The sequence below is a fragment of the Glycine soja genome, chromosome 11 (assembly GCF_004193775.1).
Source record: "Glycine soja cultivar W05 chromosome 11, ASM419377v2, whole genome shotgun sequence".
NCBI classification, from domain to species: domain Eukaryota; kingdom Viridiplantae; phylum Streptophyta; class Magnoliopsida; order Fabales; family Fabaceae; genus Glycine; species Glycine soja.
Genome location: NC_041012.1, coordinates 3,594,017 through 3,612,971, shown reverse-complemented (window position 1 = coordinate 3,612,971; position 18,955 = coordinate 3,594,017). Strand labels below are relative to the sequence as shown.

The 18,955-nt window shown below is 34.0% G+C and overlaps 3 protein-coding genes across 6 annotated transcripts; all 3 read left to right on the top strand.

The window, feature by feature from the left end:
• The first annotated feature begins 1,199 nt into the window (after nucleotides 1-1,199).
• LOC114375947 (adenylyl-sulfate kinase 3-like) lies at nucleotides 1,200-5,544 on the top strand. Of its 4 annotated transcripts, none has more exons than XR_003658872.1 (8): nucleotides 1,202-1,601; nucleotides 3,103-3,243; nucleotides 3,895-4,044; nucleotides 4,212-4,330; nucleotides 4,479-4,563; nucleotides 4,730-4,787; nucleotides 5,016-5,072; nucleotides 5,154-5,419. XR_003658872.1 is itself a non-coding variant. In XM_028333818.1 (8 exons), exons 1-8 carry the CDS (start codon nucleotides 1,352-1,354, stop codon nucleotides 5,157-5,159), a joined length of 855 nt encoding a protein of 284 aa, XP_028189619.1. In that variant the 5' UTR covers nucleotides 1,202-1,351; the 3' UTR covers nucleotides 5,160-5,544. The 4 variants fall into 4 exon arrangements, 3 of the variants coding, with proteins under 3 accessions (XP_028189618.1, XP_028189619.1, XP_028189620.1); XM_028333818.1 differs by having other exon boundaries at nucleotides 4,730-4,776; nucleotides 5,154-5,544; XM_028333817.1 differs by having other exon boundaries at nucleotides 1,200-1,601; nucleotides 4,730-4,776; nucleotides 5,016-5,419.
• A 1,256-nt stretch (nucleotides 5,545-6,800) lies between these two features.
• Nucleotides 6,801-11,757, top strand: LOC114375946 (peptidyl-prolyl cis-trans isomerase CYP65-like). Its single transcript, XM_028333816.1, has 11 exons — nucleotides 6,801-7,025; nucleotides 7,117-7,179; nucleotides 7,267-7,370; nucleotides 8,186-8,277; nucleotides 8,366-8,455; nucleotides 8,554-8,629; nucleotides 8,752-9,125; nucleotides 9,931-10,187; nucleotides 10,268-10,556; nucleotides 11,097-11,207; nucleotides 11,296-11,757. Exons 1-11 carry the CDS (start codon nucleotides 6,898-6,900, stop codon nucleotides 11,503-11,505), a joined length of 1,794 nt encoding a protein of 597 aa, XP_028189617.1. The 5' UTR covers nucleotides 6,801-6,897; the 3' UTR covers nucleotides 11,506-11,757.
• Nucleotides 11,758-16,536: 4,779 nt separating this feature from the next.
• Nucleotides 16,537-18,638, top strand: LOC114375735 (protein SHORT-ROOT-like). Its single transcript, XM_028333581.1, has one exon. The coding sequence runs from the start codon at nucleotides 16,895-16,897 to the stop codon at nucleotides 18,341-18,343; it is 1,449 nt and encodes a 482-aa protein (XP_028189382.1). The 5' UTR covers nucleotides 16,537-16,894; the 3' UTR covers nucleotides 18,344-18,638.
• The last annotated feature ends 317 nt before the right edge of the window (nucleotides 18,639-18,955 follow it).

The following is an 18,955-nucleotide window of genomic DNA, read 5'->3' as shown; positions in this document are numbered from 1 at the left end:
GAATTAAACAAAAAGCTTGTAGAAAAACTATACTAGAAGAAAAAAAAAGTTTAATAGCCATGTTGAAGTGTAAACCTACACACTTTTTTTTTTTAGTTGCCACATAATATTAAATCTTAATTATCTCTTCAACAAAAAGGTAATTAGAATTAAACACATGCTAGGCATAAAATAAGAAAAATATGTTTAAGAAATCACTATTTGAAAAGAGTTGTTGTGTTTAAGAATTTATAACAATTTTTTCTCATAAATTACTGACTATTTGAAAATCACTAAAATGTTGTGATATTTCTATTTTGATTGAAAAGATTAGCTAAATGAAGTAAAGTAGAGATTATTTGACCATGAAAGCGAAAAATAATTCTTATATTACTTTTTTTTTTATAAAAATACATTTATCATTCATTATTCTTTTTAATTTATTTAAACAATAAAAAATATATTTCATCCACACACAATTCGACCGGTGCATCTCAGGGGATACATGTACTAGTGAAAATTAAATTGATGCTCTATAGTGACTGAGTGCGGTTAATTAGTAGCTAGTGCAGACCCTAAAAAAAAGTAGCTAGTGCAGACAGTCTCCACTTAATTCTCAATTATTGATTTAACTCAATCACTGTTGATAATTAGTGCCGCATAAGTTGATTTAAAGGATAAAAGGATGTAGCTTTGCCTTGGCCACACCTTTATCTGTATCCAATGAGTAATGACAAATCGCAATATCTCCAGTTTTATCACAAATCACAGGTATCAGTTCTCTGTCATTATTTGATTATTAAAGAAAAAGAGAACAAGTGGGCATTCAGGTTACGGAATGCTTTATTTGATATTAAAGCCTAAAACAGATAGACAACTCAATAGGAATTGTTTTTGGACCGAAAAGTTGAACATCATTATTAAGAACAACAAAATCCATCATGATTACTTTGGACAAATTTCAAAGGAAATATAAATAAGCTTCATTCTTCTCTCTAATACGCCAGCCAGTGTCATTTTCCACCTTAACGTGCCCACATAGAATTGAATACGCAGTTCAGCTCCCGCCACCTCCACATGCACAACATGATGATGTGTCTTCGCTTCGCTAATGCTTCATTTGTCAGAAAAGACAACACTCACTTACATATCTTAAATGATATATACTGGTTTCTGACTAGATTAAAAGACAATTCACTTCCTTCAGGTACTGCCGTACTGGTTTCTTAATGATATATATAAGCTACAAAAACCTGTTATTTGGTTTAATTAGTGTAACAAACTGACAGTATCTTCTTGTATGTTTTTGGGTCTTGCTTAACACAGTTTATCTTCATTTTTCCACCTAATTTCTTTTGTGCTGCGGGTGGAGATGAGCTCTGTACAAGCACTGTGTCAAGCGTGTAGTTGTGCAATGTTCCAGAACATCGAATGTAAGCTGGGGTTCGCAAAGTTCTGTGGAATCAATGCTGTTGGATTAAGCCGTGGTCGTAAAAGCTTGTTGAAGCCGATTATGGCTAAGGAAGATCACGGCGCGTCTTTGATCGATGACGGTAATCCTAAATGCCAGGGACATCAAGTCAACAAGCCTAATGGCATCAATCAATCTACTGCATTATCTGGTACTATCTTTTTATTTTATTTTCAGATTCTATCAAGATCAGCAATCCGGATTTTTTTTTTAAATGCTTTCGTTGCTCTTTATTTATTAGATTATTATTGGTGTTGTGTTAAGAAATCAGAAACAGAATTTTAAAATAAACAATAGAAACATAAACATGAAAAGGATTAATGAAATTTAATAAGAACGTGTAACTCAGTTGGTTAATTATTGAACAATGTGCATGACTTGTTTTAAATTTGCTCGTCCCTAAGTTCAGTTCTTAACAATAAAAAAAGGATTAACGAAATTTGACAATTTGCCTGTCATCGGAAGCAAAGTGGCTGTGTATTTTTCATTAATCAGAAATATAGTTACATCTCATACATATAAATTAATACAGTACATATTTAGAAAATTACTCCTTTCCTGTACCATGGGGGCGTCCCTTAGCTTCTGCTTCCGTGCGCATATAATAAGAAAATATGAGGCATGCACAACGTCTTGATACTTTTATTCTCTGTTGTTTGACAATGGAGAGTGGGATTAGGTTTTTAATTATTACACTATAGGAGAAAGTGAAGTGTGGAATGAGATTGTTCAAGATCTTGGACTAGTCTATACTGAAAATAGATAATGAACACGCCCAACTGTCAGTCTGCCACCATATAAAATGGTCACATGTTCAACGTTAAATATTATTCAGTGATTTGTAGCTACATTAACGTTTCTATCCTTGCTCTGCCAAACAGAAAATCTTAAATAAAATTTTATTCAACCACTCAAGAATACTTTTAAAGGCTAATTAATATGACACGAGCTAAATGATCTGGTGTATAATGTAAGAGAATATTTTTTTTACAATATTTGCTAAAAGGTCAACTTAAGATCTGCGCACATGTTCACCAATGCCTTTATTGCTATAAAACATTGAACTAGAGTTGTTTGAGTGGTTTTGGGGAGATAGAGGAGGACAAAAACATTAGAGTAATAGATTTATCAGGAATATCTGATCATAGGTGAAACCTGAACATATATCTGGTGGAAAGGCTACCAAGGTGATTGTCCAAATAAACATAAATAAAATGAGTAATTATATATGGGCACCTATATATAATATACATCTATTTGACAACTTTGTTTTCTTTCTATCTCTTTCTTCCTATCAAATCATATTACTTATCATACCTACAGTTCTTCTCTGTCTTTCTCTCTCAAGGTATCAACTAGCATAATGGTGTCTATGCAACTTTATCCTAAATAAAATTATAAGTGTGTAAACACTTGTTTCTCTTTCCTGCTATTTTTGAAATTGGAAATCTCATGGACTTCATTAATTTGCTACTGTTTGAGCTTTCATATATGCTATTTACGAGCCTTTGACAACTTTTTATGACAAAAGAAAAGTTGTCAAACAGGTGATTATCTATGCAACTTTTTATGGACTCTAATTCTAAACCATATGATTATAATTAAAAAAAAAAAGATCTTTGAAATCTTTAACCGAGTTATTATCTAGCTAGGTAAAAGTCTTACCGAGATGTCAAATATTGGGAATTCGATGAATATTTTGTGGCACGAATGTCCAATCCAGAAACTTGATAGACAGCAGCTACTTCAGCAAAAGGGCTGCGTCATATGGTTAACAGGTCTCAGTGGTTCAGGTTTGTGAAATTCAGTCAACTTCTAAATATATAGAAATTGTTTCTGAATGTTTGCTTTAGTTCATTGTTGTCAAGCTGAAATAAGCGCACAATTGTGCGGAGTAACAGAAACCTGTCTTCCTTTCATCATTCTTAAATGCCTCCAAGATTCCAATGGTGTTTTAATTGTTCTGGCGTTTGCTGTTCTTTTTTTATAGAAGTCATGACATTATATGCACAGGCAGAAACAGTGAACATTCATTTTGATATACCTCTTTTTCCATAACGCCTCATATTGTAGTATAACTAAACCGTTAAAATGATGCTCTGAATCATCTTGTTTACTATGTACCATTCTCAACTTCTTTTCTCTGATCTATGCAACCACAGTTGACCATTTTTCCTGATAAGAATGAAATAATGAACAGAAGCCAGTCGATTCAATGATTTCTTAGCTTATGAATGCTTTAAACTACAGCGTGGTCTTTCATGAAGCAGTTTCACGTTAGTTTCCAATTATAATTATCTCATGTAGAATATCTACTGATAGTCAATTAGTCAACCAAGAAAATGAAAGCAATTGTGTCTAGTTTCTTTAGAATTTAAGGATATTACCTTAGCTTTCATTCTCTCTATCTGCTCAATTAGACCCTTAAGACACATTGATTTCAGGAAAAAGCACTCTGGCATGTGCTTTGAGTAGAAGCTTGCACTCCAAAGGAAAGTTGACTTATATCCTTGATGGTGACAATATTCGACATGGTCTAAACCGTGATCTTAGTTTTAGAGCAGAAGATCGATCAGAGAACATACGAAGGATTGGTCAGTTACTGCATACGAATATATATATATATATATATATATATATATATACACACATGCATATATATATAGACGGGCACGAACAAAAGTTCTTCTCTCCATCGTGAATTTTGCTATATAACTATTTTTTATTAGTATTTAAACATCACATGACAAATAATTTTCAGGTGAGGTATCAAAACTCTTGGCAGATGCAGGTGTTATTTGTATTGCCAGTTTAATATCACCCTACCGAAAGGATAGGGATGCTTGCCGAGCTCTATTGCCAGAGGGGGATTTTATTGAGGTACATTCTTATTGTGGAGAAACAAACTATGTTGTGAAAAGATTTGCAAAGTGCTAACAATGGTGAACACTATGAATATTAAGCAAGACAGGAGGTTCTTCATTTCCATTGCAAAGTTTACAATCCTCTCAACCTACAAATGCTGCAGGTTTTCATAGACGTGCCACTGGATGTGTGTGAAGCAAGAGACCCAAAGGGACTTTACAAGCTTGCTCGAGCTGGAAAGATTAAAGGTATCTTGGTTTATTATTTAACTATACTAGACCTAGCTTCACCACCAGGTTATCTGCATAGGTTGTGCTGCTTTGTCTTTTTATTGCTGGTCGAATTTGCATCAGTATTGCTTTTCAAAAAAAAAAAAGTTGCATCAGTATTGAATTATTATTTGAAATTTTGCAGGTTTCACAGGGATAGATGATCCATATGAACCACCGTACAGTTGTGAGGTTGCACAAATGTTAGACTAATACAGTGATTAGTATTGAAAAAGAAGAATAATATGAACAAATTTTAGTATACCATACTGACTTATGAAAAAAAATTATTTTATTTTCCCGGAATCCCACTTTGAAGGGGAAAATTGACATTGTGAATGAAATGTCAGAATAATTTAGCCCCTGCTTTTCCCTTTGAAACTTCAGCAGCACTTTCATTAAATTGATTACACTTTCTCATTATCTTGCAGATAGTATTACAGCAAAAAGGAAGTGAATGCATGTCTCCAAGTGATACGGCAGAAATAGTAATATCCTACTTGGAGAAAAATGGATACCTCCTGGCCTGACATTTCTTGAATGGGGTCTGTCTTTCTTGTGTGTTGTAGGTATAATAATATGTAACATGGTCGGAGGAACATAAAACTGCTCCTTCCAACAGCAAGGAAATCATCGTTTCCTACGCATCTGCTTCCATCTGGTAGCAAGGCGCATGAAAAATTGCTCATTAAAGCTTCATTGCATTAGGTGGATCCATGAGGAAGGAATTGGTGTTGATTGGTATTATGGTATAGGGAAAAGGACGTAATAATCTAGCATATCTTTTTGGAAAATAGATGTTTGTTATTGAATGTGTAGTGCTTTTGACTTGTGAGGATTTGTTCGCAGTCTTAACTCTTAAGTGACATCTGTCCAGCAGCGAATCAACCAGTCTTTATCTATACAAAAAATGACTAGGCAGTTATGCAAGAAATGATCAGAAGAAACAATTTTGAGAAAGTAATCCAGTTCTAATAAAGGTGAGATATATTATCAATGTAGGAACAATTAAAGACGGATTTTTTCTTTTGACAAAATTTTAAGACAAATATAAAAGAGGATAAGTTGAAAGATAGAAACAATTAAAAAAATATCATATATATATATATATATATATATATATATATATATATATATATATATATATATATATATATATGATATTTTTATCTTAATAATATAAAACTATTCTTTTTTGCTACTTGTAGCAGTAGTATGTGATTTTTTATTCTGAATTGGCAGTAGTATGTGATATACACATCTAAAGAGAAAAGAATAAAATATTTAAAATATCTAATTAAAAAGTGAAGAGAGTTTAATTCTTACTCTTTATGTTGTATATTTCAATTTATAATACAGAATTTAATAGGAAAAATCAAATAAACTATAATAACTAGTATTTTAATCGCACCAAATGCATGGGATAAATATTATATATATATATATATATATATATATATATATATATATATATATATCCATTTAATTATATCAAACAAAACCAATTTATTATTTTTTTAAGAATAAAACCACTTTATTATATTAATTCAATGCATCAGATTATAATATATATATTTTTTTTAAAAAACCATTAAATTTGATTCAAATTTAAAGATAATAGTATGTATATTTATAACTAATATTTTAAATATGGTCAGAACTTAAAATAAAATTGGATTTAATTTAATTTTAAAGATAATAAGATACAAATAATAATAACAATAAATAAATTTAAATACAATAACAATTGTTATAATTTATAATAAAATACTACTATGATTTAGTTAAAATATATAAAGATTATAACATATTCATTATAATAATTTAAATTTAAAAAATGTGAAATTTTAAAAACTTATTTTACTCTCATGTGAAAATGATAATTTAATGAGAAATGAAACAAAATATAAAAAGTGAGTTAATTGAGAAAGTAAAAATATAACCAATTTTTGTTTTTTTAGAAAATAAAGAAAGTTCTCTCTGACAATGAGTATTCAATTTTATAATATAAGAACATATTTAATTTTTTAGCTTTTATTTTCTTAATAAATAATTATGATAATTAGTTTTGTTTTATAAAATTCCAAGGCCCGTTTCATTTTCGAAGTGTCGAAAGTGCTACCCGGTCCAGAAACGACTTCACGGCGGTGTTAAGCAAATCGCGGAGAGAGAGGAGAAAATCGAGTGGTGGAATCTGTTTCTGAAAATCGCCGCAAAGCGAAGCACAATCTCATATTTAACTTCAACTCCAACTACGAACAAAATAAAATTAATTATCTAGGTAGTGATTAAGAAAAACCCTAGCAAGTAGCAATGGGGAAGAAGCAGCACAGCAAAGACAGAATGTTCATCACCAAAACTGAGTGGGCAACGGAATGGGGAGGCGCTAAATCCAAAGAAAATCGCACTCCCTTCAAACGTCTTCCCTTCTATTGCTGCTCGTACGATACCTCCCTCCTCTCACTTTCTTTTTCGTTCATTTTTAACTCAATTCTTTTTCATTCATTCTTTCATTTTATTTTAATTATTTAGGCTTACATTTACTCCGTTTGAAGAACCGGTCTGCACACCTGATGGCAGTGTTTTCGATAATATGTGAGTTTCTCTGCGATCCGTTATGTTACGATTATAATAAATTTTCACTTTTGTTGCCAATTATTTGATTGATATATTTGGCTTCAGGAATATAACTCCCTATATTGTAAAATATGGCAAACATCCAGTCACTGGAGCTCCTCTCAAGCATCAGGATCTCATTTCTCTAACTTTCCACAAGAATTCAGAAGGTTATCACCTTTTTTCTTTTTTTGTGTGTGTTAAGTTGAATTTTTATTTTCTTGTTTTTGTTTTTTTAAGTTAATTGCTTCATTTCATTGGGATGTTTTATTAGCTTCACTTCTAATGCTTGCTTGGTATGAGACTCTGCTGTCATGTGTAGGTTCCTCTAATTTAAATCCTTGCATGCCCGCAAATTATTGTTGACATTGAATTATTATTGTGATCCGTTGTTCCCTTGATTGTACATACTATTGGAGAGGTGTCTGAATTAAAAAATCTGCAATGGAGTTTTTCTTTTTAATCATTTTATTATTGCTGAAAACTTAAAACGCTAATGTGTATACTGTAATATTTTGCCAAAATGGTTCAGTTAACAGTGGCTTTACCTGTTCTGCTGGTGGTTGAAGGAATGATTTTAGTTGCATTGAATAACTGTTGCATCTTTCAAATGGTTTACCCAAACTATTATTGTAATTTAGGAGAAGAATTGGTAACTTCTATTTCTTAACTTTCCAAGGTTACACAGGGATGAGCTATATAGGAAGAGTTGGCTAGAGACTTTTAACCATTTGTGAAGGGGAAACCCTTGGAGGAGAGATATCTCTCCTTTTTCTGTTCTTTCCATTCAATTCAATAAAATCTTTCTTTTCCTTCCCATTTCTATTCTTGATTCCTAATGAGGTATTATAAACTTGTAGCTCCATTTTACTATTTTAATACACTACCCTTTTTACCCTCTCTTAATCATTTTTATGTTACTCTCTGACTATCTTCAGTTTGCTAGCTGTTTTGTGTTGACTAACCTTTCTTTGTCATTCTGCAGGAGAATATCATTGTCCAGTGCTAAACAAAGTTTTCACTGAATTTACTCATATTGTGGCAGTGAAGACCACAGGAAATGTGTTCTGCTATGAGGTTTGTTTTTCAGGATCCTTAGTGTTAATAATGCTAATTTCTTAAGCAGATGATATTTATATTTATATAAGTTATTTATGGGAATTAGGCTGTTAAAGAGTTAAATATTAAGACAAAAAACTGGAAGGAGCTCCTCACCGATGAGCCATTCACTAAGGATGACCTTATAACCATTCAAGTAAGTTGGATTTGAACAAGAACATTTTTTCCGTTCCTTCATCTTTCATTGGCTTAGTATCTATCAAGTGTTGGTGTTTGTCTGTGTACTATGTGCAGAATCCTAATGCACTTGACAGCAAGGTTCTTCTGGATTTTGATCATGTTAAAAATAGTTTGAAAGTTGATGATGAAGGTATGCTAGCTCATTCCTTTTTGACAGCTATAAATTTCGTATTGGTCGTCAATCTTGATGTTGCTGCTTTTGTTGTTGCTCTTAATATTAGCTATGACACATTCAGATTTTTCTCTCTTCAGAACTACAGAAAATGAGTTCAGATCCAACCTATAACATAAACATGTCGGGTGATATAAAGCAAATGCTTAAGGAGCTTGGAACTGAGAAAGGAAAGGAAACTGCATTGCATGGGGGAGGCGGTGGCAAGGCACAAAAAGAAAGAGCTGCTGCACTTGCTGCCATCTTAGCTGCAAGGTCACGTGTTGAAGAAGATTCCAAATCAAATCCAAATAAAGAGGTCAAAGTTTCTCAGGCATTTAGTATTGTAGATGCTGCGTCTGCCTCAGTACATGGAAGAAGTGCAGCTGCTGCTAAAGCCTCAGCAGATGATAAAACTGCAGCTAGAATAGCTATGCATATGGCTGGTGACAGAGCACCAGTGAATGCAAAGATGGTGAGTTTTCTAGATGTAACCTCTTTTTCACCAATACATATTGGGAGCTCACATGAATAATTAAATTATCCTTTCTATGTACTATATGAATATGTTAAGTATGTAACATAAAACCATTAATGTGTCCTCACTTAACAACATTATAGGTGGAAGAGTCCCATCAATGATTTTATATTATCTGTAACACATGAATGGCTTTATACTAGAAATGACAAGAGATTGGACCTAACTCGCACCCCAAACCTAGCTCAAGGGGGAAGTTTGTCTCTGTTTGAGTAAGCTTATCCATAAAGACTTTTAGGGAGAAAGAAATAAGAAAAAATGAAATGAACTTCTCCATAAGTTAATTTGAGCTTAAGGAGAAACTCATTTAATTTTTTCTTCTTATTTTTTTCTCCTACAGCTAAGTCTTATGACAAGCCAGAGTTGGCTTAACCCCCCCTGGCCAACCAAACATCAATTGGATAAACTTATAGACTACTTTGGCCATTTTTGTTCCTAGCCGATGTGGGAGATGCAATATAAAAGCAAAACCATTCATGTGTTTTTACCTAAAAACTTAAGCTGTTAGGTAAGACGCATGAACGATTTATGTTTACATCTTTAACAGAAGAGAGGGCTGCAATTGCTATTCTATGCTTTATCAACTTCTAATGAAGTTTCATCATTTCATGTATCTTTACCTAAAGGTATAAACTGTTTGGCAAAGACACATGAATGGTTTTATATTACATCTCTTACAAAAGAGAGGGAAGTAATCACTTTGCTATCTATTATCAACTTCTAATGAAGTTGCCTATTTCAGGTAAAAAGCCGTTTCACAACTGGTGCTGCTTCCCGGTCTTTCACTTCAACATCATTTGATCCAGTTACAAAAAATGAATTTGAGTATGTGAAAGTTGAGAAGAATCCAAAAAAGAAGGGATATGTACAACTGCATACAACACATGGTGATTTGAACATTGAGCTGCATTGTGATATAGCACCCAGGGCATGTGAGAACTTCATCACTCTTTGTGAACGTGGATATTATAATGGAGTTGCTTTTCATAGAAACATTAGGTATAATGACATCCTCTGCATCTTTCCCCCTGGAGTAAATTAAACCTTAGATTTATTGTTTTATAATCCATTTTATGCAGGAATTTTATGATACAGGGCGGTGATCCTACTGGTACTGGTCGAGGAGGTGAATCTATTTGGGGAAAGCCTTTTAAAGATGAACTTAACTCCAAATTAGTTCACTCTGGAAGGGGTGTGGTAAGCATGGCAAATAGTGGCCCCCACACTAATGGCTCCCAGTTCTTCATCTTGTACAAGTCTGCAAATCATCTAAACTTCAAACATACAGTTTTTGGAGGAGTTGTTGGTGGCTTGACTACCCTATCGGTGATGGAAAAGGTTCCTGTTGATGATGATGATCGGCCTCTGGTGAGTCATAATTTCTTTTCACTGTGAGCAATGCATTGTCCCCCTTTTTAGGTTTTATTCTTCTCAAATGCACCAAGTTTCAACCTCTGTGATTACCAACATATGATCACAAAATATGGATCTGCTTTAAAAAAGTAGATTCTTCTGTTGTTATACATATTTTGTTATCTTCTGCATAAATATATTCTTTACCCTTACATAGTCTGGACTTTGGGTTTTGTGCATCAATTTTTCATTGTGGGCGGGTACTATTTCTACTACCACACTACTACTACATGTCATTGTATAACATGTGGGATTACAATGTTTTGCACTTTCATTTATGAACATTCAGGTTTAGACTAACTCGAGTACAGTATAATACTTTTTTGTGTTTCACTGTGCCTCAATAGCATGTTTGTTAATGGTGGCAAGTTTTCACTGGTTTGGAGAGTTGACATAATAATTAACAGTGCTTGCTGGAATATTTGATGTTTTCATGATCCATTAACCATTATCAACTTCAAACAATGTGTTATGTTCCATACATTTATCTTGCAGGAGGAAATCAAGATATTAAGTGTCACGATATTTGTCAATCCTTACACAGAACCAGATGAGGGAGAAGAGCAGGATAATGCCAAAGAGAAGAATGCAGAGGATGAAGATAATGTATGTTCCAGAATATTTGAGATATCTCTTGCTGTTCTTTCCCCCCACTTCTGCAATGTTTTTTTATTAACTTTGGCTTATCTTTCAGGGTAAGGTAGGCTCGTGGTATAGCAATCCTGGCGCTGCAACGTCTGAATCTGGAGGTACGGGGGTTGGTGGTGGCGTTGGCAAGTACTTGAAAGCTAGGAATGCTCAAGCTAAATCTGCTACTGTTGACAACACAGGTACAGACGTTGTAGTAAAGAAAAGAAAAGTGGGAGTTGCCAGCAGTGAATTTAAAGATTTTTCTGCATGGTAACAATCCCAATTTCGTACAATATGTAAAAAAAGTGTAAACTTTTCTTGTAGCTTATTGTATTTGCATTGGGGAAATTGACGGGATAGTGAGGAATTTTTTTTTGCACGCCATCAGGATTTGTACAATATAGCGTATTTCATTGGATGGGAAGAATAGAATCATTGTCTCAATTGTGCTTTCCCTATCCCTCTCTCACACTGGTTGCTCTCATGTTCCGTTGCTGCATTGTCAGAATTTCATATTTTTCTTATAGGTTTTTCCCAATAGCATTAGAAATTTTACGTCTCTATTCCAAGGCAAAGTTCCCATATGTACATCTTTTAACCGCTCTGTTCCTCGCTTTCTGGGGCGTTATGAATCCGATCGACTTTTGGTTGCAGGGAATTTCTTTTATTCCTGTTCAGTAATCAGTTGTCTGGCGTGAACGCTAACTTCAGCCTAGGGTGTCATTCCCAAGGGCACTTCAAGTCAGTGAGCCTAGCTAGTTTTTTCATTGACTTTTCTGGTCACAATTTGGCATCGTATACAGGGGATGTACAATTCAGAGTACAGAATATGACACTACATTTAAAATGGAAAATGAGGAATTTATGCATTATGCATATTACGGAAAACAAATGTAAAGTTGAGAAGTGGAAGGAGAAACCAGATTATAAGATAGCTTAGCAGTAAGTTTCAGCCAGATTCGTACGTGATTTCTCTATTCATCTCAACATCAAGATTTTGTGCCTGACGTGAAATAAAAAAGGTGTATTTTCATAAGCTTCAAATGAATTAAGTTTATAAGATGTTTTTGTTAAATTGTGTTAAAGCATCATTGTTATCTCACTTTGCACACACTCTGAAGGAATGGGAGGTTGTATAATTTATGGTTTCAAATAATATTGTGGTCGATTTATGAGCAATGCAATTAGGCATTATATTAGTGATTATTTGAAGAAAAGAAGTTTTGTTAATTTTTAAATTTCTTAATAATAATAATAATTTAAAATTGCATTTGATTCATATTCCTAGAAATATATTATAATATATTTTTTAAAATATCATTATATATAAATTATTCAAATATTAATTTAAATCAAAGGAATGGTACATTTACTAACTTGTACCAATTACAGAACTTAAAACTGTTATACAATATGTCAGTGTCTCATTCTCTTGCAAAAGTGATTGCTCAGTGTGTTAAATTGCTAAGCCAGAAAGAAAAAAAAAAAGAGCACATTTCTCCTAGAGACAATGCAAATATCACACATATAATCAGTCCAACACGTTCGACAAACAATAAAATGTCATGTTTCAAAATCTACAAAGCTAGAAGGTTAACTTTACAATCATGATCTTAGATTTGCCACTCGACATAGAAAGATTGTTAAGCTTAGGAAAGGGGGTTTCACTACGGTTAAAAATTTCTGCTATTTCTGAGCTGGATTGAGATAAATCTCATTCAATTTTTTTTTATTTCTTCAAATAATCACTAATATAATGGCTAATTGCATTGCTCATAAATCGATTATGATCCGTCAAATAGAAAGTAAAGAAATAAAAAAAAAATTGGAATAATAGAAACAAAAAACAAATGGAGTGAAAAATGTGTTATTTAGATGAATATAACAACAATAACAATGATGCATAGGCTTGATTATTTACATGAAAAATATGTTGATGTAAAAAATATAAATTAAAAGGCATTACACAAGATGATAATTTTATACAAAAACATATTAATATTTAATTTATAAAATTAAGTATACAAATTGCATGAAAATTAATGAAAATTTGCATAAAATTATAGTAATATCTAAATCACAATGGCTGAAAATGAAAAAATTTGCATAAAATTATAGTAATATCTAAATCACAATGGCTGAAAATGAAAAAATTTGCATTAAATTGTATCTCTTTATAACTTTCGCTATTTTTAATACTATTATTTTATTGCCACATTTGCAGAGTGAAACAATTTTGGGATAAGGTTGAAGTGTGTGGTTTCTGTGAGTTATTTAGGAATTTTCTTTTTATATGTTTAAAATTATTTTTGAGTTTAATTTTTATATATATCAATGAAAATATTTTTTACATTATTAATCAATTAAAAATTACCTTAAATATAATTATTAAAATAATTATTACAAAATTCAATAATTTTTAATTATGAAAACATAGTTTAAACACCAAGAATATAATTTTTTTTACACTTTTATCCAATCATAAGCTATTATGTACATGAGTTTATTAAATTTTATAATAATTATTTTAAAAATTGTATCAATCTAGATCTTTAATTGGTTGGAAATGTAAAATTCTTTACTCAAGCAGTGCATAAAAGTTAATTTCTTTTACTATATAATAATTAATGATATAATAATTTATGATTGAATGATAGTGTAAAAAAAATTATACTCTCAATGTATTTCAATTAAATTCTTTTTATATTATATAAATATTAACACAAATATGCTTACTTTGTCGATATGTAAACGGTTAAACAATTAATATTTATTTTACTTCAACAATTGATAATTTATATCACCTAAAAGAAATAATTAATATATACCTTTTGAAATTGTCTCTTAAAAGCGTGATACCAATCCGTTGTACAATATCAAAGATAATGCATAGCTGTTGAGATGGAAAATGTGTCCATGACGAATGAAATAAATGGAAACGAATTGTAAAATATTTAGAACAATGCCCGTGCGTTGCACGGGTTCCTTGAATAGTGATTGTCACATTTCATACCTTGTTTTTTCTTTGTTAATGAGATTTGAAAACTGCGGTGCAGAGTGCGCCCCATGTGTTACACTCACATGCAACAACAGAACAATATCAATGCACCATGAAATTCATCTTTCAAAAGAATAAAAAGAAAAGCTTCTATTTAAAGAGTAAAGTAGAATAACATCACTTTTTTTTTGTTTACCTCATTTGCTCTATTTATAAGGTTTAATTTATACTTAATATACTTGTAAAAAAGAAAGAAGTAAACTACAATTTATGAAAATGACGTATAAAGATAACTTTTTTTTTATCTGTGCTACAGTCCAAACGAAAATTAACTAGTATTATAATTGAGAGGCAGTGACATACCAACAATAGCCTCTCTTACAAATGTAACAGCTTTTAAAATAAAATAAAAAATGGACATGGGGCTCACCTCAACAAAAGGAAAAGAAAGGATAAAAGCCGCCAATTAAGCGGTACACGTCTATGCCTTGTTTTATTTGATTTGTTATTTTATTTGTTGGCAGCGTTTTCAGCTGTTAATATTTGTAGTTAAATTCAACAGCTATAACCAACATGTTTTTTTTACTGAATAACCATTGTACATGAAAGTGAAATCGAGTTCAAATTTTTTAAATAAAATCTTGGATTTGAGGTTTATTTGATCGGAAAATGTAATTAAAAAGAAAGACACATGATCAACTAAATTTCCTGAAAAAAAAAATCTCAACTAAGTTTCTTGATTAAGAAACTTGTTGATACTTCATGTCAATAATATGTTGACAAAAATAAAATTCATTTACTATATTTGATATATAGTTCTGATGGTGGGTACAAATTGGGAAGTTCTCATTCTCATGGTTTTGAGGATGAAAGCAAAAACTATATGAATCACTCCCCCACCAACCATTCCACCACGTCAATTAGGGGAAAGAAGAAAAGGGAAAAAAATAAAAGTTCTTGATTGAACCTCCCTTTCCCATTTATATTTATGGATTTCAGTATGCATGACTAATAACCCGTCTCATCTTGTCGGGGATTAATGACTTAGAAGAAGAAATAAATAGCGTACAACTTGGAAGCCCACTATAAAATGATGTTAATTAAGCTAGGAAATCAATATATAAAGTGAATTTTCCTAGTGATTGACGTCGAAGAAAAAGAAGCCGTGCACCTTTTCGAACAAGATCACCTCCACTCAATAATCAATTGGTATGTATAATTAAGAAAAACTAGTTACATACTTACACGGCAAACGCGTTGTCTAATAAAAATAATTATAATGTGCAATTAAATTAAAGAAGTAAACGTGGACATACCGAAGACACCCTCCGAACAATATATACGATAATCGCAGACGTGGTTTATAAAATAATTAATCGGGACGTCAATTTGTAATGAGGGTAGCTTGGGCCACAAATGGGGAAGTAATTTATTCTAATCTAACAAGGATTAAGAAGCTGTAGGCTGAGTGAGACCAACGGAAAGTTAAGCAGAGTTTTTGGTAGCCATCAGTATATATATAAAAATATTTGAGGACTAGGACAAAGGATGATGAGAGAAATGGTCAATTGGGTTGGTCTTTAAAGTTCAAAAGAAATGGCCTAGACTTCTAGTTTGGGTTGTGCTAGCTTGGGGTGAGAATATTAGTGCGTATACTTATAATCCAATTCCATCGATCAAATTAACACGAGCTAGAGCAGATAAAGTAAGAAGGCACGCCCTAGAAATTAGAGAAGGAGTGCATTTTGGTATTAGAAGAAAACAATATTAATATTAGAAATGACATAATCATGTGCGGGATTATGTAAAATGTTGTATAGAAAAAGAAAAAAGTTGGTGGGAATTTTGGCAGTGTTTGGAGAGGGATTAGGAGGCAAGGAGCGTGAGTGCGTTTTGCTGATGAAAGATGATAGATAGATAGATAGTGAGTGGGTTTGATGAAGATGATTCACGCCGGCAGCTTTACTCTTCTCTCTCTCTCTACCCAATTGGCAGTTTGGCACGCCTGCTCCCACTCATCAAATGCTTGTAAATTTCTCTCTCAAACAATGAAAAGGATCTCTTCTCCCTACCTTTTGCTCACACTTTGTTATTTTTCATCTTTTGTCAGACAGAATTCTATTCTAAGCATCAGCTAGGCCACAACCCCTATACATTACATTACTACCAAGTCATTCACACTTCTCAGTCAATCCCCTCTCTCTCTCTCTCTCTCCATAGCCATATATATTATTTTTATTTTTCAATAAAGAAGCCACCCTCCAATAAAAGAATAACCTAGAAAAGAAACCGAACCCCACTTCCCTTCCCCCCGCACATCGATTCCACAAAAAAGAGAAGATAGCATAGCATACCTCAATTTCAATCAAAACCACTACACTACAAATACACCACACAACTCGATTACATTTTTATTTCCACCTCACCCTCAGCAAAATTAACCAACTAACATATAGTATATCACTAATAATTAACTTTGTACATATATAGTAAGGTAAGTAGTATAATGGAATAGAATAAAGCGATCCCATTCGAAATTTCCAATTCCCACCGTTAAAAACACGTTACGTCCCATTTTCATTCTTTGCTTGCTTGCGCTGGGACGTGACCATATCCCATGCGAGAGTCAAAGTTTAGTGTGACAACAAAGGGTTAATAACCTTAAATGGATACCACGTTGTTTAGAGTAGTGAGTAGTTTCCAACATCACCAAGCTGATCAAGATCATCAATCCCTCAACAACTCCACCACAAGCAGCAGCTCTCGATCCTCCAGACAAGAGCAAAACTATCCCTACCCACAAGAACACGACGAAGAATGCTTCAACTTTTTCATGGATGATGAAGACTTATCCTCGTCTTCTTCCAAGCACTACTATCCCTATCAACCCCACCCTCCCTCCACTACCGACCATTCCTTCTCCCCCACTCCCGGCGTCGACGTTGTCTTCCCCTTCGAGTTCTCCTCCGGAAAGTGGGCCCAGGACATCCTCCTCGAAACCGCACGTGCCGTTGCCGACAAGAACACCACCCGCCTTCAACAACTCATGTGGATGCTAAACGAGCTCAGCTCCCCCTACGGCGACACCGACCAGAAACTAGCCTCGTACTTCCTCCAAGCCTTCTTCAGCCGCATCACCCAAGCCGGGGACCGAACCTACAAAACCTTAGCTTCAGCTTCCGAGAAAACATGCTCCTTCGAATCAACCCGCAAGACGGTGCTGAAGTTCCAAGAGTTGAGTCCCTGGACAACCTTCGGCCACGTGGCATCCAATGGCGCCATCTTAGAAGCCTTGGAAGGAGAGCCCAAACTACACATAGTTGACATCAGCAACACCTATTGCACCCAATGGCCAACCCTCTTCGAAGCCTTGGCAACTCGAAACGATGACACTCCGCATCTCCGTTTAACCTCCGTCGTCACCGCCGGCGCCACCGCGCAGAAGGTCATGAAGGAAATCGGAGCCAGAATGGAGAAATTCGCCAGACTCATGGGCGTGCCCTTTAAATTCAACGTCGTTCATCATGTAGGTCAACTCTCTGACCTCGATTTCAGTGTGCTAGATATTAAAGAAGACGAGGCGTTGGCGATTAACTGTGTTAACACCTTGCATTCGATCGCCGCCGTGGGGAACCACCGTGACGCGGTTATATCTTCGTTGAGGAGGTTGAAACCGAGGATCGTGACGGTGGTGGAGGAGGAGGCTGATTTGGACATTGGATTGGAAGGGTTTGAGTTCGTGAAAGGGTTTGAAGAGTGTTTGAGGTGGTTTAGGGTTTACTTTGAGGCCTTGGACGAGAGTTTTCCGCGGACGAGCAACGAGCGTTTGATGCTTGAGAGGGCGGCGGGGAGGGCGGTGGTGGACCTGGTGGCGTGTTCTCCGGCGGATTCCGTAGAGAGGCGGGAGAAGGCGGCGCGGTGGGCGAGGAGGATGCATGGAGGTGGGGGGTTCAATACGGTGGCGTTTAGCGAAGAGGTATGCGATGATGTGAGGGCGTTGTTGAGGAGGTATAGGGAAGGGTGGGCAATGACACAGTGCTCCGACGCCGGAATATTCCTGACGTGGAAGGAGCAGCCGGTGGTGTGGGCCAGTGCATGGAGGGCCTTGACGTAGAGTAGAGGAGAATGACTTGACGTGAGTAAGGTGTTGAGGGACGGATTCCCACGTGCTCTCTGTTCCGGAAACACGTGCCCAACGCTGAGGGTTCTTTTTTTCTTTTTTCTTTTAAGGTAATTAATTAATGGCTTTTTTTACTTCCTGTTTTGAGTTTGCTACGTAAGGCAGTGGGATTAATTGGAAGGTATGAGGGTGATAGGAGGAAGGGGATTTTCCTGTATTATTCAAAAAAGGAATCATCATCAAGTAAATTAATTTTCATTATTAACTTTTTTTCACATTTCGTTTTTTATACTTTTGCTTTATGAAGTATTGTATATATAGTTTCTTATATGGCTTTATATTTCAAATTTCAATGATTTCTGTATATATAGTTTATTATATGGCTTTATGAAGTTTTGACATTTCGGTTTGGTTTCGACTGATCACTGTTATATATGGATTGGGCAAAAGATTCATTGATATTTAATTATGCAATGATAAAAAAAATCATTGAATTTAGTTTTAAATATATAAAAATGATACATTTAAATCAGTTATATATCCTAGCTAGTGTTATGTTGAAGTTGTTTTTTCTTAATTATTTTTCTATAATAATAGATAAAAAAA